At 38.2% G+C, this 26202-nt stretch overlaps 3 protein-coding genes and 1 non-coding gene across 4 annotated transcripts; 2 read left to right on the plus strand and 2 right to left on the minus strand.

The window, feature by feature from the left end:
- Positions 1 to 510: 510 nt before the first annotated feature.
- On the minus strand, positions 511 to 11385 carry cep97 (centrosomal protein 97). The gene is made up of 11 exons (XM_058380177.1): positions 11262 to 11385; positions 10774 to 10916; positions 9602 to 9760; positions 9426 to 9527; positions 9227 to 9340; positions 8960 to 9126; positions 7679 to 7843; positions 6088 to 6233; positions 5081 to 5696; positions 3976 to 4051; positions 511 to 2186 (listed from the first exon to the last, which is right to left on the minus strand). Exons 1-11 carry the CDS (start codon positions 11320 to 11322, stop codon positions 1728 to 1730), a joined length of 2208 nt encoding a protein of 735 aa, XP_058236160.1. The 5' UTR covers positions 11323 to 11385; the 3' UTR covers positions 511 to 1727.
- Positions 11386 to 11478: 93 nt separating this feature from the next.
- On the plus strand, positions 11479 to 14981 carry rpl24 (ribosomal protein L24). Its single transcript, XM_058380181.1, has 6 exons — positions 11479 to 11556; positions 11690 to 11765; positions 12386 to 12496; positions 12755 to 12891; positions 14431 to 14494; positions 14855 to 14981. Exons 1-6 carry the CDS (start codon positions 11552 to 11554, stop codon positions 14933 to 14935), a joined length of 474 nt encoding a protein of 157 aa, XP_058236164.1. The 5' UTR covers positions 11479 to 11551; the 3' UTR covers positions 14936 to 14981.
- Positions 14619 to 14752, plus strand: LOC131347285 (small nucleolar RNA SNORA17). The gene has a single exon (XR_009203745.1). It is a non-coding gene; the product is annotated as a small nucleolar RNA SNORA17 (small nucleolar RNA).
- A 406-nt stretch (positions 14982 to 15387) lies between the features above and the next one.
- Positions 15388 to 23848, minus strand: LOC131346641 (interferon-induced GTP-binding protein Mx2-like). Its single transcript, XM_058380178.1, has 14 exons — positions 23771 to 23848; positions 23626 to 23681; positions 23344 to 23540; positions 22990 to 23127; positions 22542 to 22696; positions 22320 to 22458; positions 21951 to 22149; positions 21791 to 21869; positions 19277 to 19399; positions 18978 to 19110; positions 17648 to 17806; positions 17207 to 17283; positions 16873 to 17091; positions 15388 to 16506 (listed from the first exon to the last, which is right to left on the minus strand). Exons 2-14 carry the CDS (start codon positions 23676 to 23678, stop codon positions 16282 to 16284), a joined length of 1896 nt encoding a protein of 631 aa, XP_058236161.1. The 5' UTR covers positions 23679 to 23681; positions 23771 to 23848; the 3' UTR covers positions 15388 to 16281.
- Between the last annotated feature and the right edge of the window lie 2354 nt (positions 23849 to 26202).

Below are 26202 nucleotides of genomic sequence, written 5' to 3' on the forward strand. Positions count from 1 at the left end.
GCAGCTTTGTGGCAATGCCTATTGTTCAAAGCTCTATAGAAATATGAGGCACTTGAATGGAAAATAAAGGGTCTTTCAGATCTTTGCTTTGTTTGTCTAGAGGAACTCTTTGAAGATTCAGGAAAGCGATTATCAGAGACGGTTCCAAACGTAATCTTAGTCATATATAGAACACAAAGAGTGAACGGAAAAAGAGCACTAATTGTTGGGTGTGTTTTTTTTTCAGTAGCAGTCATATGGAAACCGGAGCTAACTTCTGTAAATGACCTTGAGAAAAGATTTTTTTTGCAGGTGAATAAAAGCAGTTGGCTTCAAAGTTTGGTAACATGTTGCAAATCTAAGCAGGAAGACTATTTCATGAAATCTATACCCGTGTTAAAAACAGGGTTTTACTAGCTCTAAATCACTAGAGCTAGCTTTTCTTGTGACTAGCTCTTTTTCTTTATGCCAAATCTATGTACACTAGATAGACCAAAAAAGTAAGACTTTTCAACATTTTTTTATTTTCATTCAAAAAACATGGTTAGTAAGAAACATGTAAAAAAAATAAAGAGCAACTGATTTTAAGTGGCACACAATAAACCGAACGATTATATACTGTAATAAACCAAATTTACACAAACAAATATTTACAGCAAAGGCATCACAACAGTCAGTGCGTTCAAACATGTTGAATAAGGTCAGTGTTAGGCTTGGAACATGGAGAAGGAGAAGGAGAAGAAGAAGAAGAGGACAAGTAAATGCAGAATTAGTTATTTCCATCAACAAACCACAGAAAGGCTGAATGATTGTTTTGAAGCTGTTCTGAGGTTATTTGTATGTAAATGGATGTTTGTTTACTAGACGGAAACAAGAAGGATTAATGATGTAGGCCATGTGCCATTTCGAAACCAAACCACCGACCTTAAAAACATGACTTGCATCAATCAGATTGAATATCAACAATCAAGAGAAAGCCTGACAGATGGAAATTAAATGGAAGTGTCTAAATGGTGGTGAATTTCAAAACCGGACCTGGGTTTCCTATAGAACACATTTAGGTGATTTCTCAGGGCTTGTCATGGTCAGCTGATTTTACTGAGATAGAGCAGACTATCCTCAGGACTGGACCTGAAAACCACTGCTTTAAAAGGTCAGGGGGAATTACCTAGGACCTGTTTTAGTTAGCCCATGATTCATGTGAGTAAATCAGATCCTACGTTGTTGTTTGGTAAGTGCGACATGGCGATTATAAAATACTTCAGATGACTTTCATGGAAATAACATTTTCATGAGATGCACTATTTACCACAATATAAAGCCTGGTTAAGTGTCAAACAGCCATGCTCATTTTTTATTTTTATTATTATTATTATTTTTTTTTTACAAGAACTGACAAAAGCCTATAATTTCACTGATATTTTTATTTAACATCTACAAAAATAAACGATTTAACACAGAAAAGGTGGGAAAGTTAAATATTCTGTACAAAAATACGTTTTAATATCCAATTCAAAATGTAATAGGCGTTACTCAGTTACACTGGTATTGTTCAGTGTGATAACACTGAGGATATCCAGGATACTTTAAAAAACAAGTTTATTTTCTCTCAGTTTAACTGCTCATATCCTCAAATCCTTTGTAAACATAGATTCTGATGTACGATAACACTTAGCACCTCCTCATAAATGCTAATAACGAATAAAAAGCTAATAGAGGCCTTTAATTCTAACAATATTATCTTTTTCTCACAACTCTGCCTTAAGCAGAGTGTTCTCTTGTCTTTCATCCACCGCATCTGAACAGGAAGATGCCTCTGAGCCTTGAGCTGGAGAGAACAGTGAAGTGCACCCTTCTCCAGCTTCCTCCTCCTCTTCCTGGCGCTGTACGGAGGAGAGGTACTGCTCCAGCAAGCTGCTGTCCTGACTGTCTCCATCTGCCCCTGCTCCAGGTGAGCTTGCAGGTTGCAAAGTCCGCACTGTTTCAGGGGAGCCGCCTGTAGCTGCGCTGCTCATGCTGTCTTCCAGCACCCCCTGCTGTTCACCTGGGGAATGAAAGCCTGATTCGGGGATAGAGACCTCACTTCGCATAGGGAGAGCTGAGGTTTTAGGGCTGGCAGGAATGGGACCAGCAGCGATGCTCTGCGCAGGGGATAAACAGCTGAGCTGTTCCTTCACTGAACACTGCCATTCCATCATTGCCTGAAGCTATAATCAGAGAAAGAATTATCATTTATGTTAAATGTTCTCCTTATGTTAAAGACAACTATTCAGTTGAAAGGTTACAGTGAAGATACCAAACACATTAAAAAGACCTTTTACTGTATTCAAGTTGGGAAATCACTAAGGGTGTTACAAACGGACAATCTGGATTGGTGCATTAATTTAAAAGAATGACTAAAGTGAATTGAGGCAATAATTATAACTTGATTATAATTGACTATATAAGTTATTCCTGTCATTGAACAAGCAACCTTCCAAGCGAGATTTCAGATTATTAGTATTTATTTCTATTTGTTTATTTTAGATATTCAGCACTGGTACATTTGCATCAATACTCTAAATAAAATAGTCAAATTCGAGCAATAGTTAATCATGCTGAAAACGTTACTACAACCTATAAGTCTCTCTGTATGTTGTATAGCAAGATGCAATGCTCTATCCAGCTCTTTGACAGAGCAAATACACAAAACATTTGGCCATACTGCATCTAAAATGTCATTTTCTCGATATTCCTTTCTTGTGTGAACTGTTGAAAGGAATTTATACGACAGATATTTCTGGTCCACTAACTTGGATTTTCAAGGGGTGTTCAAGAGTGTCTACATTTAGTATAACCACACTGGGACATTTCACTGTGTGAATCAGTGCTAGTCATATAAAATTCCACTTTCCAGTCTGAAATGCTTACTACAAATGGCTAATGAAAAACCTTTCTGAAATATAACTTTTGATTTAAAATATAAAATCTCATCATATGAATTCAACAACGATAACATCAACAAGGTAGACTTTCGGTTAAAACTAGAATGAATGTCCTGGTTACACAACTGCAGTTTTTGACCACAGTTATAGAAGTAAACGGCTATAGAGAGGAAATGATTTATGAGCACGTTCTCCAGTGTCGCACAGATAAGGATGGGTTCCCTTTTGAATCTGGTTCCTCTGAAGGTTTCTTCCTCATATCGTCTCAGGGAAAATTTTCCTCACCACCATCACCTCTGGCTTGCTCATTAGGGGCTAAACGTAAAATGTATAATCTAGATCCTGAATTTTTATTTCATTTTGTAAAGCTGCTTTGTGGCAATGAATTAAAGATTAAAAGGGAGAAGTGTTGGCATTTTTACTGGAAGCACCTTTTAACGTGAATGTTCAGATCAATATGAGTTAGTTAGATAGGAAGTGAGTGTAACTTCTTCAGGATCCATTTCTGCTAAATAAATAAACAGAACATTTGGCCATACTGTGTTTGTAATATCACTTTATATTCATTTCTTGTTCATAAACTGTTGCACTAGCAATCGTGCGGTTATACTGAATATGGGCACAGATGTGATGACCAGTAGCCTCGAGTCTACAGCTGAAACACTGTGTTTTGCCTGTAACTGATATTTAAAATAGTCCTTCTCTAAGTCATCTCTACACATATTAGTGCAGATCTACCCCAGAGTCTGAACCAAGACGGTCATTTATCAATCGAAGGCAAACCATATCGTATCAGATTCGTTGCCTTGTAACTATGTGCAATGACAATAAAGTTGAATCTAATCTAATATTGAATTGCTGCCTTAAGAATCAACACCAGCAGACTTCACACTCCAGAGGCTTCCACCACAACATGAGGCACATTAAACATCTTCTCAAACTGCATCATAGATTAATAATGGCCATATAATCCCATTAAAAAGTCAGCTTTGGTTTTATATCAAGGAGAGAATGAAACATATGTATGTATGTGTGGAAAAGTGGAAAAGCATAAACAGAGATATATGCTTACCTGCTTCCAGAGAAACTTCACAGCTTCTTCCTGGACCATCCTCTGTAACTTCTCCTCCTGCTGCTGCTTCTGCACCCTACAGACAGGACAGAAATATAGAAGCTGTTGAGATACATGTTTAGTCAGTGAGGAATAAATCTTACAGGCAATGGGGACACAGGAAACATAATCCCAGAGTGGGTGATCTGATATGGCCTTGATTCGTTTCCCCATAAAAGCTCCTCTGTTCTTCCTATAACTCAGCAACAATCGGTTGCTATTAGCATTTTTTATCAGTATTTTATAGCATTGTTTTCAGCAGCAATCAATAGTCATTAAGTATCACCCTCTGCTTTTCCACCTCCCATGAAACTTGTAATAAAGCACTGCTCTTGTGTTAAAATAAACACTTATTTAGAGATTTCATATTGACATTTTATAATTCAAACACATTTTAACCACTAGATTAAAAGGGCTATTTTCAAGGTACTTACATTTCAAAAAGCCAAATTCATATTGTACAAACCCCATGACTTTGATAAAACACCAACACTGGAGATTCCTTCCAAAATTTTTAAATAAATCTCCTCACAGAAAGATTCCCCATATCAAAATTTACACCATACAAAATTTGTTTACCGTACAAGTTCCCGTATAAGTAGTTGGTATAATATACTGCAATAATATGCAACATATGTCTAAAAGTATGTGGACACTTGACTATCACACCTATGTGTTTGTCAGCCTTTACTGTTATAACAGCCCCCATTCTTCTGGGAAGGTTTACCGCTATATTTTATAACATTGCTGTGGGAATTTGCAGCCATTCAGCCACAAGAGCTTTAGTGTGGTCGGGTACTGATGTAAAGAGAGACGGCTTGATGTGCAGTCTGCATGCTGAATCAGTACTTTCAGTTCCAGTGAAGGGAAATTGTAATGCTACAGAATACAAACAGTTTGGGGTAGAACCACGTATGGGTGTGACTGTCAGGTGTCCGTATACTTTTGCCTGGGAGTATTATTATAAACCTGGGGGAACTGCTATCAGAGCTGCTTCTGATTAACTTGAGAATTCAGTTCTGTGGTATAATAAAAATGAAATCTATAAACAGTTACAGCTTTGTACCTCTCCAGCTCTGCCGTCAGGTAGACGATGTGATCCTGTAGTCGGCGTAGGCGAATTTCACAGCGCACTTCTTTGGCCTGTGCATGATGCTGTCGAGTCCAGTATCCCCTCCACCAGGCCTGAATCTTCACAGCTGCTGCATGTGGATGGCACTCTGCCACCTTAGCATTTGGTCTTCTCAGGTCCTCAGTACCAGCTTCTGGGGCATTTGTGGCCAAATTAACCATGCTATCAGTTTCTGAGAGCTCTCCTTCCTCTACTGTGTGATCTGTAATATTTGTCTGCAAGTGATTTGGCTTGAGAGAAAAATGAAAGCTTGTTGCTGTCTCCACTTTAGGAGGATGAGAACGGGTTGGATTTGGGTGAGTCAGTGAATCAGGCTCGTCAAGCTCTTCCTCTTCACTGTCCACTGGCGACGGTGAGCGCACAACAGAGCTCACGGGTAGGAAGGCGGATTCTGAGGACAGCAGGCTGCCGTGGAGTTTCTCCTCGTCTGTCTGCATGTCTTCTAGAACCAGACCGTCCTCATCATGAGAACGGGCGTAAACGGTACCTAGGACATGCGCTGAGGATGTATTGGCCATCCAAGTATTCACCTGGACAACTGGCTCAGAAGCTTGTGTCATAATCAGCAAATGTATAGAAGGAAAGAGCAGAGAGGACAGATGTAAGTAAAGCATATGGTATGGTTTGTCTGGCATTTCTGTCCCTTGCACCTCCTTTTCCAACGATGGGTGCTGAGCACAGAATTTATGCACAGAATTTAAGCAGAGTTTACGGTACATAATTATAAAGCACAGCAGAGCTTAGGTTGATACACTTTGAGCAGATTTAGATAGTAAAAAAAAATCTGACAGTGCCAGGATTTTGCGGTATTATGAGACACTTTAATACATGTAGGCATGTAGTGGTATGTTGAACAGGATAAATATTTACCTCTGCAGTTCTCCTGAAGTTATGCAATTAACACCTCTAGATACGTTTTAAACCTGAGAGTGTGTACCAACCTGGCTGACTGATGACATTCAGACCCTGGGTTGTGGCCACTCCTTTATCGGCTGGATCAGTCCAGTGCTGATCCATATCCAGCTGAGTCGGAAGTGGACTTGAGGAATCATACTGAACTTCCTGGAGAAGCTGTTTCTGGTGCTGCCTGAATAAACAAAGAGGGGAGGGAAGAGTACTGCTTTAAAATATTTCATAATGCTTTAAAGAGTTAATAAAAACCTGAAAGCAAACAATCAGAAATGATAAAGAAGGTAAAGAATGAAAATTAGCAAGGCATGACAGCCAACCAATCAGCTGAAGTCTTTCTTTATTATGAACTTACAGTTAGACTAAAACCTAAATACACAGAAGCTCACAATTCCACATATTTCATGTTACCATACATTTCCTGTGTTTTTTTACTTTCTCCAATTATCTACATTAAAAGTATCTAATTTATTTCTGCAAGAAGTCGTTTCAAAATAATATCCACGAGAGAGCTTCAGATCAGCTTTTATTTACTATATTAGATTTCCAGTGGGTTAAAAGGTTACATACTATTTGCTTAACTTGAATGAAATGCTTGGGGTATCATGCTTGCTTCCGCATTGTTGTCTCCTGACAGAACTGGTGTAATTTGGTTCAGGTTTCTTTCTTTTTCACTTCAGACCACAAAGTTTCTGTGTGACTCAGGTCAGGGCTTGTGATGGTCACGGTCATACTTTCACTTTACCATCTTTAAGTCATGTGTGTTACAACTTTAGAGGTATTTATTGATTTGTTGAAAGATTCAGTTACGACCAAATTTCTTGGCTAATGTCCTGAGGTGTTGTTTCAAAACAAAAAGTCCCTTTTCCAGCAAAACACCCCTACAACAGTAGGCTGATGCCTGCATGCTTAACGGATCACCTGCAAATGTATGTCAGGGTTTTGATTCTAAAGAGGAACCAGACTTGTAGAGGTTTACAATTTTTTTCCTTAGGTCTTGGCTGAGTTGCTTGGATTTTCCCATGGTATCAAAGGCAAAAAGATACAGACTCTAAATGCTCCAAATGAACTCCCCATTATGAATCATGGATCATCAAAAGATCAATACAGTAATTCCTAAAATCTTCCAAACTGTTCAGAGAAACTGTCAGCTTGGTGTATACAAACTTTTGACCCACTGGAATTCGGATATAGTGAATGAAATAAATCTGTCTTTAATCAAGGGTGGTTAGAACTGTTGCCTCACAGCAAGAAGGTCCTGGGTTCGAATCCCGGGGTTGAACAGGCAGGGGCCTTTCTGTGTGGAGTTTGCATGTTCTCCCTGTGCCTGCGTGGGTTTATTCAGGTTTCCTCCCACAGCCCGAAAACATGTACATTAGGTTGATTGGTAATTCTAAATTGCCCATAGGAGTGAGTGCGAGTCTGTGTGGTTATCTGTATATGTGTGGCCCTGCGATGGACTAGCAACCTGTCCAGGGTGTACCCCTGCCTTTTGCCCAATGTGTGCTGGGATAGGATCCAGCAGATCCCTGTGACCCTAATTAGGAATTAAGGGGGTATAGAAAATGGATGGATGAATGGATGGATGGATGGATGGATGGATGTCTTTAATCATTGTGGTACCTCTGTTTGCTGAGGATCCTTTCCAGCTTGGCATCCTCAGCAGACTGCAGTGAGGATGAGGAGGTCAAGGGGCATGTGGAAGCAAGGTATTGGACTAGCTGTATGTGTTGTCCTGGGCGAAATGTACGTCCTTTGCCCTGACTGTACAACCACTCTGCTTTAAGCCTGGAATTGTAAATAAGCCATAGTTGATTTATATTCTCTTAATAAATCAATTCTTTTTCTCTTACAGCAAATCCTAATGTTTACAACAACATAACTGTAAATCTTTTAAAATTTGCTATGGTGGAATGGTGCACTTGAACCAAAAATGATCTTCAGATTAAAGGAAAAGTCCCAAAAACACATTAAATGTGTTTATATTAAAATATTGATCAAGTGCTTAGCATGTGTGTTGGTTGGTGAGATCACCGGGGGCATTGGTGGTACAGTTACAATCTCACACACTAAGGATAATGGTCAGGTGTCACTGTTAGTGGTTCTTTTCTTCGTCATCGTTTTCCAGTAAAGTGTAATGTCATAATAAAGAGAAATCCAATACATACGTAATGGAGACAGTTCAAAGTTGGACTTAAAGTTCCAGGAAGCTATGCAATTATATGATGCAGTTACACAGAGTTATAGCTTAAAATTTGCCCTGAAGTTAGTAAACTAGATGACAAGCATGATGCCAGTGGTGTTGGTGTTATTTGAGTTAGACTGTAGAGACGAGAGAACCGGACATTCCAGGAAGTATTTACAATATGCGGGTATTGAACAGCTTTTCAATCCAGTGCTATTTACTTTTCTACATCAACACATTGCAAATTATTTATAATCACACTATCTGGTGTCACTTAGAAGTCTGTGGAGTCTTCATGTTGTCTCAGAGAGCTTTTCCATGTCACCATATTGCTTGAGATCCAGATTTACACTGGAGTTTCTTTAACGCTGATTTGTGACAATATCTACTGCTGAAGTTGTTATACAAACTGAATATGACTGATTTGAATTGAAAAGGCTTTTGCATTGCTTTCTATATGGAGAGATAAAGCAAAGACTAAATTACACAGGCACCACTGCAAATAATGAAAGAACCCATTAACCAAAGTGAAAATAAACCAACATGCCAAGCAAAGAGCTTCAAGCCAAGGATTTCATTAGCTGATAAATACTGGATACTCCTGAAGATTACGAACTAATTCGAAAGATTGATATGCAAGTCGTTCAGAGAGAATTTCCTTCCTTAAATCCCATGTTCCCATCTTAATAGCTCTTCTTACGAAAAAATAAATTACGCACCCTTCTTTTTGTGACACCACATATCCATCAAGCACCTTCAAATTAAGGCACCAGCTCACGACATACGGACGATAATCACATCCGGGCAGTGAGGGTGTAGCCATCACACATGGGTTATTCATGATAGACAGCTGCTCAAGGTTGTGGAGAGGCGCTAAGTAGGACACCTGAATGAGACATTTCAAAGAGACCATTAAGTTAACACAACGATTTTAAGATGTTCTACAGACTCTGCGAGTTAATAAGATTGGACATCTTCATGACTACCTCAGCGAGGTCCCGGATTTCATTTTCAGCCAATGATAGAACGGTGAGGTTCAGAGGAAAATGGGCGGGGGAAGAACGCAGACTTGTTATAATGTTTCCATGGAGTAGAAGTGTCTGGGGCAAATGACCAGAGTAGTTATAAACATTATATAATTTGACACATGAATTTTAGCCACACTGAAAATATTCTGACACTCACCTTTAAGGCAGAGAGTTTTGAAAGGTCACCCGTGTGAGAAATGTTATTGTCAGACAGATCCAGATGTTGCAGTGCTACACAGCTGGTCAACTGCTCTATGACCTGAAAGAATAAAGAATCCTGACGGTCTGAAACCAAACACAGCCATCTTTTCACACTGCTGTTATTATCTGTACCTTGATGTTGTTTCCTGCTAAGTTGAGCCATTCAAGATGCACCAGGTCCTTCAGTCCCTCGATGTAGCCAATGCTATTGTTAGGGAGATTCAAGACCCTCAGTTGTGTAAGTTTCGACACGCCCATCATACGAACTAGCCGATTACATGCAACAGACAGCTGTTCAAGGGGAGAAAGTAAAAACACAGAGGTTAATGAACAAGGAAAAACTGTGTGCCATCAAAAAAACTGTAAAATTTAGAATTGTGCATGGAGGGATTTTGGGTTTGAATCTTCTCTAAAATATTTTATCAGTGTTCCAAATGCATATTCATGGCCCATACACTCCTACAGAGTGCCAAAAGTTTTGGGACACCCCTTCAAATCATTGAATTCAGGTGTTGTTTTTCGGGGGTTGGGCTCGGCCCCTTAGTTCCAGTGAAAGGAACTCTTAATGCTTCAGCATACCAAGACAATTTGGACAATTTCATGCTCCCGACTTTGTGGGAACAGTTTGGACAAGACCCCGTCCTGTTCCAACATGACTGTGCAGTGTATGTGATTGGTGCAGTAATTGCTTTATAAGGACATTCATAAAAGGTCAAGAACAAAAATGATTCCTCCATACTATCCGATTAACAGCAGGAGGAAAAAGAAAAAAAAAAAAACCTCAGGCAAATCTGGTGATTTGGTCACCAGATTTGATAATTTTCATTAGACCTGCCATAGATGTATTTTATTTACTATTCATTTTATTGCTATTAATGCAGAAAGAATAATTGATGGTAGATATTAAAAATAATGAAATGGCCAATTCAGAACCACCACAGCTTCCACTATTGATTGTCTTCCACCCAAATCGAGTCCATCACATTTGTAAATTAAATAATAAAGATCTCAGTGATGTTATTAAGCACATTTCCCCTATTTACTTATTAACATATTTCCACACCCCTGCCTGAACTTAATTCTGTGCCACACCGCTTCCGCAGCCACCTTTTGTACAGAACAATTAGAAACAAAGAACATCACAGGAAATCAGGTGAGATGATCTGCATATAAAGCATAATGCGGCAATCAGATTTCAGCAGTTTGGTTTGCAAGGGCAAATGCAAGTGGTCCAAATTATCAGGATACAACACACCACGAAGTGACCAGCTGTTAAACAGGGTCAAAACGGTCTGTGGAGATACCTGCTGGACAGCTGCGTTCTTCTCCAGATGTTCCAGTTTGATGACATGGTTTTGGTCTAAGATGAGTGTGTGGGTGTCCGCTGAACAGAAGTCTGGATCCAGCTTGTGGAGACCTTGACTTGAAAGGTCAACGAAACCAGGACCTTAACATAAGCACAGTGGTCAGAAGGTAAAAACGACTAGACCTGATCACTCAAGCCAGCGCATTTTGGCTCATTGCCTGATGTTTTAAATGGAAACACAAACTTTACTTTGATATATTAAGCGCCAAATGATTAAATAATGCAACAGATTATACACAGCCATAGCTGCCCTTAGTGACCATTACAGTGTTTACAATAACAGAGGCTAGTCACTTCGATAAATAGCTAACGCGCGCTGATAACGATTTACTAAAGCTTCCAAGCCATGTTATTTTAAACACAGCTTAATGGGAACCACTATAAAAACCATATATCGAATTGCTGAAAGTAAAACCCCAATCCTACCGTCGACTTTAGCCATTTGAGTGACAGGATGATGAACACCAGCTTTCTCCGTCGCCGCCATACTTCCCGCTTCAGTCACCGCCACGGCAACCGATCACTCATTTGATTGGCTACATAAACAACTGTATAAAAATATTTTTGGACAATTTTACAAGATTTATACTAAACCCGCGACTTCATCCACGCTTATCATTAGCAAAAAATATAACGTTTTCATCACACGACTTTATATCTTTATAAACCGGCTACCCACAATTCCACTTCCTCTTTCCTGTCTCTCTCTCGCCGCCATGAAGTACGTGTTTTCTATATACATGTTATCCATAACCATCTAACTTAAAATCTGTAAAGTCCGTCCATATTTGGGTTCATTTCACAAATTAAAGCTTTATTGTTTCGTTAATAGAGTGTTATTTCTCACTTTGCAGGGTCGAGTTGTGCAGTTTCAGCGGGTATAAGATATATCCCGGCCACGGCCGGCGATATGCCCGAATCGACGGAAAGGTAAAGGCGGCTTCATTAATGTCTCCTAAAGCCTCGAATATTTCATTTTATCTTGAAGATAATGAATTGTTTGTCCCTCAGAGACTAATATAAGCTTTTAGTTGGGTGTAGTGTTCTGAATAAAACACTAATATAGCAGTGCAGGCAGTTAGCATAGCATAGCATAGCATGGGCCTAATAAGTAGGTTAGTAAATTCCTCCGGCTGCGTGAACAACTTCTCAAACATCTCCAAACACTCAGGTTTAACCCTGTTACTGCTGTCTTCACTACAGAAAGTTGCTTTTAAGCTTTAAATGTCTGCCTATTTAACCTGTCAACAGTTTAGACGACTAGCTTTTTATTTATGCTAAGTGCCTCACACAGTGTTGGTGTTCTGCCTGTGCAGTTGGTCCATGTGTTCAGAGTATTTTTATTAAACCTCAATGAGAATATTTGGTGTCCAGTGCAAAATAATCTCACAAAATGCTCCTAGTCAAAATAAATATACCTATTTTATTTACAGGCTGAAATTTCTGATTAATAATGGTAGTGAGAAACAGTAACACAAGTACAAAAGTGGAAGAATCACGATTGGAAGTGTTGCTCTTCCCGTCATTATTGTCTCCTCTTTCTACTGCAGGTGTTCCAGTTTCTGAATGCCAAGTGCGAGTCTGCGTTCCTGACCAAGAGGAACCCCAGGCAGATCAACTGGACCGTCCTGTACAGGCGCAAACACAAGAAGGGCCAGTCTGTAAGTCTATATCATCTGACTCAGTTCGCACCAATGGACATGGTTATAGATCTTTTTTTTTTTAAAGTTATCTGTGAGATTTTCCATGAGCTGATAAAACGTCCAATGCTAATAACTCTTATAAGTGGGGTTTATTTTGCCAGGTCAGCTGTGCAAAAGCATTTTAAGATGGATTACACACACGGGCAGGATCTTAACATGCTTTCTGTGATTCTAAACAATTGCTAACTTCTCCTGATATGTGTTTTGCTCTAACAGGAAGAGGTGACAAAAAAACGCACACGCCGCGCAGTGAAGTTCCAGAGGGCCATCACTGGTGCCTCTCTCGCTGAGATCCTGGCCAAGAGGAACCAGAAGCCCGAGGTGCGCAAGGCCCAGAGAGAGCAGGCCATCAGGTCAGTAATTGATCCTTTTATGAACTGTGTGCATGAAAACGTTTATTGCTGCCAGATTGGATGCAATTAATTTTTTCTTCAAAGTGTGGATTTTTTTATTTAATTGCATGTTGTATTGATTAAGAAAATTGAGGACACCAAATTGTATGTATGGGGGGGAACGCACCTCTTTATTTGGATTTTTCCCTGAGATCTGGTTCATTCCTGTGCCTAATCAGCAACGGGGATGTAAGACATTTGTTTTTATTGTGCTGTGAATAATCCTAAACTAGCTGATGCGTCCTACTGATCACTCTGTCTACAGTGTGAGCTACCTACTGCCTACTAATATAACTACTGTACAGGGTGTTTCAAAAGTCTCTCTACACTGAGTAAATTCACTTCATTTGGGTAAGCAGATATTGTGGTAGAATACTGTAGAAAAATGAGCGCTTTTTTTTTTTTGCACCTTGATACAAGTGAGATTTTTCATTGGTTAGAAGCTTGTCACTAAGTACCCCAAGTGCTAAAATGGTTGTAATTATCAGAACCTGCATTTTGTATTAGTTTGTAATTATACTCATATGGAGTCTAGGAATTTCAATCCTGCATTTATTTCTTCTTCCAATATATTAGTTCTTATTCTAACTAATATTTTCAGGCGTCTTTTCATATCTTTTGTGTGGCTCAAGTGCCTGTTTATCGATTTAAATGAAAAACTACTTGATGCTCATGTTAATGTTTACAGAGTACAGAACCTACAGCTAACAAAAAAAGCTAATTTAACTGTGCTAGTGTTAATCTCAGTGCCTCTTGTTCTCTGTGCTGATTTTACTTTCCCTTCTGTATTTGATAGTAAACGTAAGCTTAGATGAGCATTAATGCGATTGAGCTGTATTCCATGTGTTGACACTTTTGGCTGATATACTACACTTGCTGTTCATGTGCTGGACATTTATTTAATTAATTTCTATTTCAAATCCATTTATGGCCAAACATACGATTATTTTTTTTGCCCTCAAATCGAAGTGAAGAAAACAATATGGAAATTGCAGGTGGGGTTAAGAGTGTTAAAAATCCTTGGCTAATTAAGTACTTGTTTAACGTCAGAAATTATTTCAGAACACTTTCAGAATTCAGGCTGTTCCTGTAATCATCCACTGATGTAATGCATGTTTTATTAGAGGATCCCCTGATGTTTTTGCAACAAGTTTCTCAAGCCTCGTTTGTGTAAGTTGGAAGGAATGTGTTAGGGAATTTGCTTAGAATGGGTTGCTTGAAAAATATAATTCTACTTTAATCACAGATGAGGGTCTTTTTGTTCCATTCATGTAGAGGTACATCTCCCTCTAGATCTGATTCTCTTAGTTAATTCCTTGGCTCTTGCATCTGGTTGTTCCAGTAATGTTTGGTGTTGGTTTGAAATTTAGTTCAGCCATATCACTGGACAGCTTTTGAACATGAAGTGCTAGATTGTATTTGACCACTGGTTTATTGCTCACTGTAGACTTTGTCAAACCAGGCATCTCTTATGGGAATTTCTTTCTCTTAATTCCTCAGGGCTGCTAAGGAGGCCAAGAAGGCAAAGCAGGCAGCCAAGAAATTGACCACCAAGAGTACCAAGGTAAGTGAAAACTTGCACTGTTTTGTTTTACTGGGAAGTAGGATAAAAACTGAGTGCACTTAGCTTGGTCAGGTGTTTATACAAGTATCAAAGTATTATAAGTATGGCTTGTTGTGTGGTTTTTGTTGCCCCTTGAGGCGTTGCAGTACGGCGCTGTGTCGTTGCTGTGTCATAAGGTGGCATAGAACAAAAGGGCTATGTTTACGCCTAGTACCCGACTCAGAAAATGGGTTCTCAGTGTCTTTATAGCCCTATAATTCTTGTATAGTAGCTGTTTAATTCCTATTATATAATGTAGGTTTCCTACAATAAATTACATTTTGCTTTAGTTTGTTGAAGTCATGTTACTGTCCTCCGCAGGCCCCTGCCAAGGCAGCACCCAAACAGAAGATTGCTAAGCCCATGAAAGTCAGCGCTCCTCGTGTTGGTGGAAAACGTTAAATTTCTTTGGTGTTTTGTGTACTAATAAAATTATCACAATACCATATTTAGGACCTGTTGACTTTCTTCCCCCTCCTTTACTCGCAATTTGTTACTGATGGATTATAAAGGCAAGGACATACAGAATGTGCTCTTGTAGCATTTGTGGCCTTTCAGTTTTATTTGTATATCAGTAGGTATTGTCTCTCAAGAGTAAAAATGGCAATTTTAGGTTAATTTACCCTCAGTGAGCAAGCCTGAGGTAGTTATGGTTAGTAAAAGCATGGGATGAAATGAGGAAGAAACCTTGAGAGGAACCATACTCAAAAGGGAGTGCATCCTCATCTAGGTGACACTGAAGTTTGTGTATAAATATTTTTTCTGCTTGTTGTTTGAGAGTTTTGCCTTCAAGTAAAATACATAATTAGATTCAAGTGAGGGACCTGATCTGAGACTTAAACATTCCACTTTGCAAAAATAGAAATCTTCATTTGCTTTGAAGGTATACCTCAGGTCTATATGTGGATTAGAATATAATACATCCATAATATACAGCATTGCTTTGAAATGATTTGATTCAAAGAATTCAAAGAACTTTATTAATCCCCAATTCCTTACATATTAAAGTACATCTTACCTGTAGATATCACACTGAATTATATGCATGGTTAAATAGTTCATATTCTGAGTTCTTTTATACTCTTTCTGTACCGGTAGTAACTAACATTTATAACTGATGCTGTTCTAAGCTTATATTACACACAAAAACCTCAGTAAAGGTAAGAAAAGCCTGAAAAACTTAATTCATGAAAACTGTTGTGTTCTTTCCGATTATCAGAACAGCCATAAAATTTGGATTCCTTAAAAAAAAAAGTAATATAAAAAATAGGTGCAATGGTATTTGAAGAAAAACTTCAGATATTAACAGGATAAATATAGGCAGATCTGTTGTAAAATAAATGATAAAACCCACAAATTATATCCACTTATATTTTGTAAAACTCTATTTAGCATAAGCTTGTGAAATATTGAGATTTGTTTCTGGGTCTGAAATGTAAATAAGAATTCTGCCAAAATGGCACTTTTTAATTAAAATGACAAAGTCTTGGTATAGTATCTAAATGATACAGAATACATCACATCTACATCTGATCATCTACAGAATAAAATGTCCTTTGAATTGAAAGGATCTGTTAAATATAAAAGCTGTGTCTGTAGATGACTGGTTTCAGTCCTGAAAAAGTTTCGAATTTTCTCTATTTACACACCAAATTCAAAATTTGCTTATTTGCTGATAGCTTACTCAGTAGCTTTAGCTTACTCAGATGCTAAAGATGTAAAACCCTGATCAGCAGTGGCCTGTAGCTTCAAACGAAGTTGCTGAGTTTATCTTGAGCAAGAGTAAGACGGTCCACGCGGTTCTGCATGTCAATGCGACGTCTGCTGATATCTGACTCTTCACGCAAAGCCTCGGCCACGTTGGCACCGTCCATTAAACCAAACATCTCGCTGCACAGCAGCTGAGCAGATTCCTTCAGCATGAAGTACCTGATCAGCATGGGCACCTGATCAGCCAAGCGCTGCACCACGATCTGTCAGGAGAGGGAAAAATCTCTAACTCAAATAATTTCCAGGTTTAAAGGTAAATGTCTAATGCATGTGTATTTTTCTGTAGATTTTACATTTAGTCGATCTAGTTTAGTAGCACAGTTTTGCCCAAAATTATGTAAAGTATTAAATTAAATAATTATTTGAACCTTTTATTAATGTAATAAGTAAGATGTTTTCTTAATATAATTGAAAATATTTGATTTGCATTACACATTCTCTCCCGTTTAAAAAAAAAAAAAAAAATTATTTATAGTCTATATAGTAATAATAATAATAATTATTATTATTATTTTATATGAAGCCAAACTAAAATGTACTTTATTAACCAATTGACTACTAAAATCTACCTCGTAATAAGCCCGCAGCATTTCAGGATATTTGTTTCTGCTGTCAAACCCAGCAAAATTGTCTTCTGAAGCCTGAAGTCCATCAGTAGCATTAACATCATTCAAGGTTTTGAAGTAGATGCCATCTTGAGTGTAGACCAGTTGCTCCATCTCAAACTGCTCCCTGATCCTCTCCTCCACCTTGGCTTCCTGCTTTGACTGAATGTTGTCTATCTTGTTCTGGGATGATGAATTGATGTAATTATACAATGACTGGATTTAACTATTTCCAAAACATTTCCTACATTTAGGACACCAATGCTTTAAAACTTAAAAATAACTTGAAAATATTTACCATTGCAACAGACTGGAGGTAAGGGTAGTTGAGAAAGCAGGTTTTGGACACATCTGAAAACTGTTTCTGAATGGTGTCTGAAACACACAAGTTCATACATTATATACAAGCACAGATTTACTACATACATGAATGCTTTGGTTTCTTGTGGGGTTTAAAATCCCATCATTTTTTCTTGTTCACATCAACAGAGACAAAAAAGAGAGGCTTGTGGTATAATAGTATCAGAAGCTCTGCTTTGTATCTTTGTGTTTAACCATCTCAATGATATAACTCTAATATGGAAATCTTGTTCTTGATAGTGAGCTGTCAGTTAATTTTCTTGGTTGTGGTTTGTTCCATGCACCTTTCAGATGCTGATAAATTAACTTGTTACTGGTCTACTAAACTTATTGAAAGTTGATGAATGGAAGTTGTGAAGGTTAAGTGGTGGAAACCTACCTCTGATGACCCTGAGTGTGTCAATGGCTGGTCCTGTTAGCAGGATCACAAGCTTCTGTACCACCATCTCAAACACCTTGTAGTCACTGAAGCCAGGCAACTCTCGTCCTCTGTGCTTCAGGTCATATTCAGCCACCACTTCCTGGACCGTTTTGTGGACTGTATTGGGTATAGAATTTGACCAAAAATCATCTTTCCCATCAGTTCCCATTAAAAGGCATCATTATAATTAGAGTTTCCACAAGACTAATTTTATTTGCTCTGCACTAATTACTAGCTAAAATTTGGGGTGTCCAATGTTATCGGAAATGATGGATGCAGGTTTTCATTACAACCAAACAGAAGCCTCACCAGAGTCTATTCTGGTGATTCATCCCCAGGTCAGGATTTTGCAATTATCCCTGTACAACTCTCTGATCTCCCCTTCGGCCATTGCTTGCAACCTTGGGGTAACTGGCCTTTTCCTCACGTTACTAATGTGACTCGCTTATGTTGGTTTCTTTGCTACAACACCAGAAGGATTTTTATCCACTCAGGCTGCTCAGGTGCTTGCTCAGTCTCTTGTAATTTCGAGACTGGACTACTGCTAGCAGGTCTACCTCTGAACGCAATTCGTCTTCTGCAAATGATCCAAAATTTAACTTGCCTAAGTTTTCACACACCACCCCACACTGCACTCCCTCCAATGGCTTTTGGTAGCTACACGCATCAGATTCAAAACCAGCTTCCTCTTACCCCAAAGCTATTATTACTCTCACACCGCACTGTGCTCCCTCCGATCTACTATTGCTTGACTGGTTCCACCATCTCTCAGTGTACAGGGTAGGTACTACATCTAAACTCTTTTCTGTTCTGGCACCAAGGTGAACTTCCCCTAGATGTCTGAACAGCTGAGTCACTGTCCAACTTCAAACTATGGGTGAAGTACCTCTTGCTGAAAAACTCCTGCTTATTTTCTCTGTTTGTTTTATGTATCCTAAGTCTGTGACTTAGTGAACCAGTGCTGAAGTATTCATTGATAGAGACTTCAAAGCACTCTTTTACATCGCTCTGGATAAGGGTGTCTGCCAAATGCTGTTAATGTAAATGCAATGTAATTGTACTGAAAGTTAAGATCAACTGATTAAACAGGTGGAATCAGGTGTGGTTCCTGCTTTATTGATATGAAACCTGCACCCACACTGGCCCTTTGTGGAGAAGATTGGACACCCCTGTTCTACACCATTGTTCTCTGCATGGAGACAGTGTGCTTTCGAAGAAAATCTATTTTGGCTATTGAAAATTACTAAAATGATTTAGCATGGCTTCTGCATATGAACTGTGTACTCACATGATCCCTTTGTGTTGTCAAGATGGTCTTTCCACTTTTTAAATTCAGACCGAAGAATTACAAACAAGTTATCATTGTTGACCACTTCTCCAGATGTCAAGCGGTTGATCTTATCATTAAATTTCGTCAAGGTCTGAAAGAAAAAGTGAACATGAAGATGATTTAGGCAGGCCGGTATAGGGCTCTGGATTTAAAAAAAAAAAAAAAAAAAAAAAAAAAAAACAATATATATATATATATATATATATATATATATATATATATATATATATATATATAGAAAAAAGAAATTTACAAACATCAATAAAAAAGGTCTTCCTCTTCTGTGGATCCAGTGGTGGGCCGGATTCACACTGACTCAGCTCTTTTCTAAAGCTCCACAGCTGCTTCTTGATCTCTTCTGAGATCAGTGGTAAGGATTTCTAAAAATAAAATAAAATACAAACAAACAAACAAACAAACAAAGAAAACAACAAAAACAGCAAAATTAGGTCATAAACCCTACAATTAATGGACTAACATTTTGTCACACAACCACTGACAAATATGTCCATTGAAGTAATTATATAGTTTTCTTGCTTTCAAGTCTGCATTTTTCACTAAATTCTTTTATAGCTCAGACCACATACAGTGTCAACATACAATGTTCATGTTTGTCAAATGATTGAAGTTGCTAAAAAGCACACAACCCTGAACAGCCCCATCATCACTTCTACTTGTTGACACCTAGTGAGTTTGGTTGCCCATTTGCTTCTTCCACCAGCTCCAGATCACTTGTCAGAAGTGGCTGCTGGTAGAAGAGCAGGATACAGGGCCTCCACCCAGCATTGCATGACAAGGCGATCCAGCTGGCAGAGGACCATTTGCTGCTATATAGGGCATATATCTTTTATCACTCACTTTCTCTCTTGTTCTTCCTTGATTATCAAAACAAACTCCCCAGTCTTGTGTTTTCCGTTCTCTGTCCTCCCCTACTTCTTCTGAACATGTGATATCTTCTCTAACTCCTTCTCTTTCTACACAAGTAGAACCTTCAGCATTCAACAGGACTGGAGCATTGCCCAGACAATGTTGGAAGTTGGACATTTTCATGATCAGTGTTCCCTTCAGAAAGGGCATGATTGGTGAATGTGATGTATCTACATGTGGATGTAAGTAGAGGCAAAGCTTAATCCTCACTTCACCCATCCACTAAATCTTGGGACAAATTGGACAAGATTTCAGGATGAGTCTTGCAGTAGCAAGGCATGGTGTGAAATGTGCACAGTGAAGGCTATAAGGAGTTGCTGGAGTGGTTGTTGCAAGGCTGGGCATTTGGGGCAGGATAAAAGACTAAATTGTCTCATGGCCAGCTTCTATTGGCCAGGATTTTGTGGTGATATTTGCAGGTGGGGCTGTCAGCCACTCCAAAAGCACCGTTGTGCCCATTACCACTCTTCAAGGTCCCCTTCAAATGAATTGGCATGGAATTCCTCAAACCATTAGAATGGACTGTACAAAGCCATCCTAGTTAGTCCTAGTGGATTATGCAGCACACCAGCTGGAAGCAGTACCTCTATGCAACATCACAGCCTGGTTTTGCGGAGGTGCAGAGATCCCACAAGCCTCCACAGGGTATCCCGTCCTTTAATTATCATAGAGGCACAAGCTTTGTGGTGTCCTAGATGTCATTAAGAAAATTGGGACAAGGGACATTCTTCCAGCAAAAATTCTATTCAGGAAATCAATAGAGGTGAATTTGCTACAGCCACAAGAACAGCAATTCTGCATGTATAATGGGGGACTCAACTGCACCGGGAGATAAAGTACTGATTTAAATTTTTAACTTTAAGTCAAGCTCTAAATTATTCAAAGTGGCAAATAGAGCAAGTGGCAAGGACCCTTTGAGGTCACACAGCGAGTCAGAGAAGTTGAATATGAGGTCAGTGAAATGGATGGAGGTGGTACAAATCAAAAATATAATCTTAATCTCCTAAAACCATGGAGAAAGGCGGTTCATGTGGCTATGGTGATGGTGGTTCCTGAAAGAGAGGAACTGGGACCAGAGGTAAGTCCAAAAAGTGCAGTCCAATTGACCCTGGTCCCCTGTGAAGACCACCTGCCACCATCCAGAGAGCACAAGTTGCCAGTATGCAATGATAATTGTCTGCTGTGTTTGTCTACACGGAACCTCAGAGAAAACCACATTAAGACTTAAAAGGATGGTTGTGTGCCCACACCAGTTGTGCCTGAACACAAAAACTGTGGTTCGAGTGGTGTGCAACTGGGCAGTTGGAAGTACGATATTTGGCCTTCTACTTGGGCCATGCCCAAATTTATAAGACAGCAGTGATTAGGCCTGTCCAAGAGCCAAGACCAAAAAGGGGTTGCATTTCCTGGGGGTGGCTGGCAATTATACACTCCAATGTCCTTACCCTCCAATACTACCTGCTGGGGTGCCCTTTTACCCTCTCTTCCAGTCAAGGCCCACTGCAGTGGCTACTCTGTGTAAAGGATGCCAACATGTGGACCACTTTTTGGTACCTAGCCATTAAGATTTAAGGTGGTTTACAGACTGTGTGCACAGATAGTGGTGGCGGATCACCTCTTCTACCTAGAGGGGCATTCGTGTTATGGTAGGTGGCAGCACAAACATGTCCAACACCAGCTGTGAACGGATAGAAGGTGGTTCGAACTAGCAGTATTGATTCTCAGCTGTGTCATATCAGTTTACTAATGTGTGTGTCTGTGTGCATTCAGACCCTAGTGACAGACAACAATTTACATTGAAAGAATAAATTATAGTATAAAGAGTAAATAGAGTGGAAACATACTTTGATGTGATCAACCAGGTCTTGAGTCAGTTTGGTGGCAAGGCACTGAATAGTTGCTTTCTCCTCATACAAAAGGCAGCTGGCAATAAGACAATTACATTAAATTACCAGGTACCACTATTGGGTCATAGAGAAGAAATAACAAATGTGTATTTCATACCTGAAATATTCATGACGTCTGAAGAATTCCCTCTCTACTCGAGTGGCCTCAGTCAGAGAGATCTTTTCATCAATTTGCTTTTGGCCACGGCACTTAACAATGACATAGCCTTTACTTAAGGGAATGACCTGATTTCGGACTATATCCAAGATGTTCTTTTCTGTTCCCTTGTCTATAAGGTCTGGCTTTGTAAGAATAGCTGTAAGAATACAAAAAAATATAATAATAATAATAATAATAATAATAATAATAATAATAATAATAATAATAATAATAATAATAATAATAATAATAATAATAATAATAATAATAATAATAATAATAATAATATGATGTCACTGTTTTTGTTAATGAACTTTGATACTTTACCCAGAGTCCTTTTTCCTTCAGGATCCACTTCCTGGGCCATTTTCAGAGCTTCTGTTGTTGCTATGTCAACATTACATGGTACTACGACCAAATTTATAGTTTGATCCTTCTCTATATATTTCCCAATGAGATTTTTGATCTAGAAGAGACAAGCAATGTTACAATTCAACTAAAGGCCTTAATCTGATTAGCAAAAAGAGTCAAATTACAGTTTACACTGACTTGATATCCAATGTCTTCAGGTTGACCTTTTACAGGAACTCTGGCAATCCCAGGGAGATCGATCAGTGTGAGGTCACATACATCAGGAGCCATGATCTCCAGAGTGATGAGTTCATCACAAATTCCAACTCCTTCTCCAGCCAGCACATTCTGGGCTGTTACAGAGATGGAGTAAGCATTATAAAAAAAATTCAAACATATCTCCTTGAAGTGTTATAAGGAATTATCATGACTGTTACTTTGATACAAGATTATACAGAATTATACACATAGTAAATTTAGGGCAAAAAATTTTTTTTTAATCTAATGGCAGAAACCTGAAATTCTAAAGCAGAACCTGAAAGCAAGAACCTGCCAGTAAGGTTCCCCTTTTCAGAAGCATAAAAAAGAAATTTTAGTGGTTTGTCTTTATCTGTTTAGTTATTTTTTTTTCACAAATGTTACTAACCTTCCTCAACATAACCCTCAACCAGTGATGGGTCATTAAACTCAATGAACTCTTCTTTGTAAGATATTACGGCTCGCCACTGAACACCACATTTTATCTTCCTCAGCTTTAGCTCCAGTGGACATCTTGTCACAATACCTAAAGTTGAAAAAGTACATTAAACATCAGCTTTTTCCTGCTTCTATTAATATCAAACAGAGAAACATGACTTACTGTGTGTGTGTGTGTAAAAAGAAGAAGTGAAATGTGAATTGAATTGCTAGAAATTTTTATAGTCAAATTCTAACATAAAAGTGGTAATATGTGCAATGTGTTATATTTATTGCTCTGTAAGAGAAATAAGAAATCACTCACCACTCCCTCTGGGCAGTGCCACCCCAGATAGTGCTTCTAACACAGAACTTTTTCCAGAACTCTGATCTCCAATTACAGCTATAGTTGGCAAAGCCAAATCTTCATCAATACCAATCAGCCTCAAAGAGTCAATCAGATCGATATAAGGACGAACTTTCTCCTCTAAATGGCTGTGGAAAACTCCTTCCATTGGCTTACTGTGAAGAAGTAAAAGGCATTAAGTTTCACATTTGACAGTCACACAAGCTGATGATTGTTTGATCCCATTAAATTTATACTGACCTGTTCTGACCATCATAAGCGATATTTTCATAACTACCTTGTTCACTCTCCATTGTCTAGGAAACAAATTCCAAAAGTTTTTTTTTTTACAAGAAGAAATATTTAATTTACTCTCACATCATAGAAATGAAGGTATTTCGCTTACCTGGCTGAGTACAGCAACTTGATTTCACAAGGAATGTGAATAAACTGAAAGGGATTCATGTGACTATTTATACACACACACACACACACAGAACCTATATGCCACACCTCTGGATGAAAAACTGGATGTAAAAAATTCCACATTTGTGCAATAGATTAGAAACCAAAAGTAAAACAACTAAATGTGTGGGTTTTCCCATGTTCCCTGTTTGGACTTTCCATGGTTTTATTATGCTTCCTTATTTGTCACATAAATCCCATAGTTTCCAGTTTCTGAAGACTACAAGATGGGAAAAGTATTTTGCAAGGTATAATGTGTGTTTGGATAAGATCTGACATTAAATCCAACAACCTTCAGAGTCTCTATAGCTGGTAATCTGCAGTTTAGTAATTGTAGTTACTGAATGTTATCAGCTCTCCCCCACCGAGTCCCTCACTGTATTTGAACCATAAAGGTTCTCTGACCTCCTGTAGGCCAAAGACATGTCTCAATATGTTCGTCAAATATTTTTCTAAAATAGAACTTGTGTTATGTGACTGGCTTAATTTCACATAGAAAATTATTATTAATAAAAATAATAAAAATAATAAAAAAGGTAAAAAAATGTTTTTAACAAGATGCTTACTCTACCATTTTATGATGATCAGGTTGTGGTGACGGTAACAATGTGTTAAAAGTGTAAATATGAATCATAAAAATTCTTTGTTTCTTTTTCAAAAATTCTATTTTTGATTTTTAATCTGGTCAGGGTTTGACCAGCCTACATTTACAGCCTGGGAACACTAAAAAATGTTTTCAATTCAATTTATTTGTATAGCACCTTTTACAATGGACATTGTCTCAAAGCAGCTTTACAAAAGAAGAGAAACAGAGAAAGGAGAAAATAAATAAATAAACAAACAAACAAAAATAAAAAATAAAAATAAATTATTAACTTAAATTATTAACCTATTTTATCCCTATTTTATTTTATCCCTAAAAAAGCAATTATCACCTGGTGGTCTGGATGCAAACCACGTATTGTAGTGAATTAAACCTGGCACTAAAAAAATATTACAAAACAACCGTTCATGCATGATGTGTATATATGTCTATGGGTTAACTGTTCCTTTTAAGGTGCCTACACTTAGTAAACAAATGCAGACTACCAGGTGTAGACATATATGCACACATAATGCACGATCAGTTCTTTCTTAATATTTTTAAATATGTCTACACCTGTTAGAAGAAGTGTTATCACCTTAAAAAGGAACAATTAATGGCTATGGTGGTGATCCAACAAACACAAAGTGACATCAACACAAGATCAACACAGAATCAGTGAAACAACCCGTTAACTTGAATAAGGTGACTAATAAACCAACACGAAACAGATGAGCATAATCAAGGTGGGGAAATGGAACCAACAACAAAAGATGTTCAAACGCTGTGCAAGTGTGTCCTCTAGTGGAGGATTTGTCCAGGGTGGCCTCGACATAGATCCCTCCTTAAGGTGTGAAGTGCCCAAATTTAATAGGGCTTGGAAACCTGGGTGGAGTGGAAATACAGTGAGGCTAAGGATTATACTGCAAAACCTTCAGGTGTCTGATAGTAAAATGAAGATGAAGAAGATGAAAAAGTAAGATGAAGACTAGAAAATTCACCACAGCAATGACCAAAAGAATACATCCAAATTAAAAAAGAAAGACTTAACCAAAAGAAGATCAGTATTTTTGAGTGACTCAACCAGAGCCCAACTAAAAAGCTGTGGAGTGACCTGAAGCGTTGCTGGTGTATAAAATCAATGGGTGACTAAGTTTTTAATGCAGCTAATTTAAGCTTTTCCTTTTTTCCATAAAAAATGTCTGTATTGTAATTTCACCATGAGGGTGTAAAAAGACACGATTTATCTTGGTCTTATTGTTTTACATCTCAAAAACCTACCATTTTAAGAGGAGTGTGTAGACTTTTTACTGTGTATATATTGTTTCATTTCCCCTTCCTGGTCTGAGCTGTTACTGAGGTAACAACAGATGTTAAAAGAAAAGTATTTATTCTCCTTCATAAATATCCTATTTCTTCCACGACAGTAGTCAAAAGTAGTAATGTCATGTGCCAAAATGATGTTGTGTGTTTATATGTATGCGATTATATGTATTAATTAATATGTAGGAATATATTTGAACAGTCTGCTGAAGAAAGAAGAAAGAGTTAGATTTAGTCACAATAACATTCACACACTACTGTGCAAGTGAAACTGAAACTAAAAGTAAATTAGCTAAGGATGAGAAAGTCTTTTTCTGATCAAGAAAATTTCTAGTCTTTCTTTGTTTTAAGTTGTAGAAAAATATCGGGAGCACATGACTAAACACGATGAAACACTATGTACACAAATGAAATGTTGTAACTGAGAAACACCATTAGCTAGTTTATATATTACAAAATATTCCAGA

This window comes from Hemibagrus wyckioides, linkage group LG26, assembly GCF_019097595.1.
Source record: "Hemibagrus wyckioides isolate EC202008001 linkage group LG26, SWU_Hwy_1.0, whole genome shotgun sequence".
NCBI lineage: Eukaryota > Metazoa > Chordata > Actinopteri > Siluriformes > Bagridae > Hemibagrus > Hemibagrus wyckioides.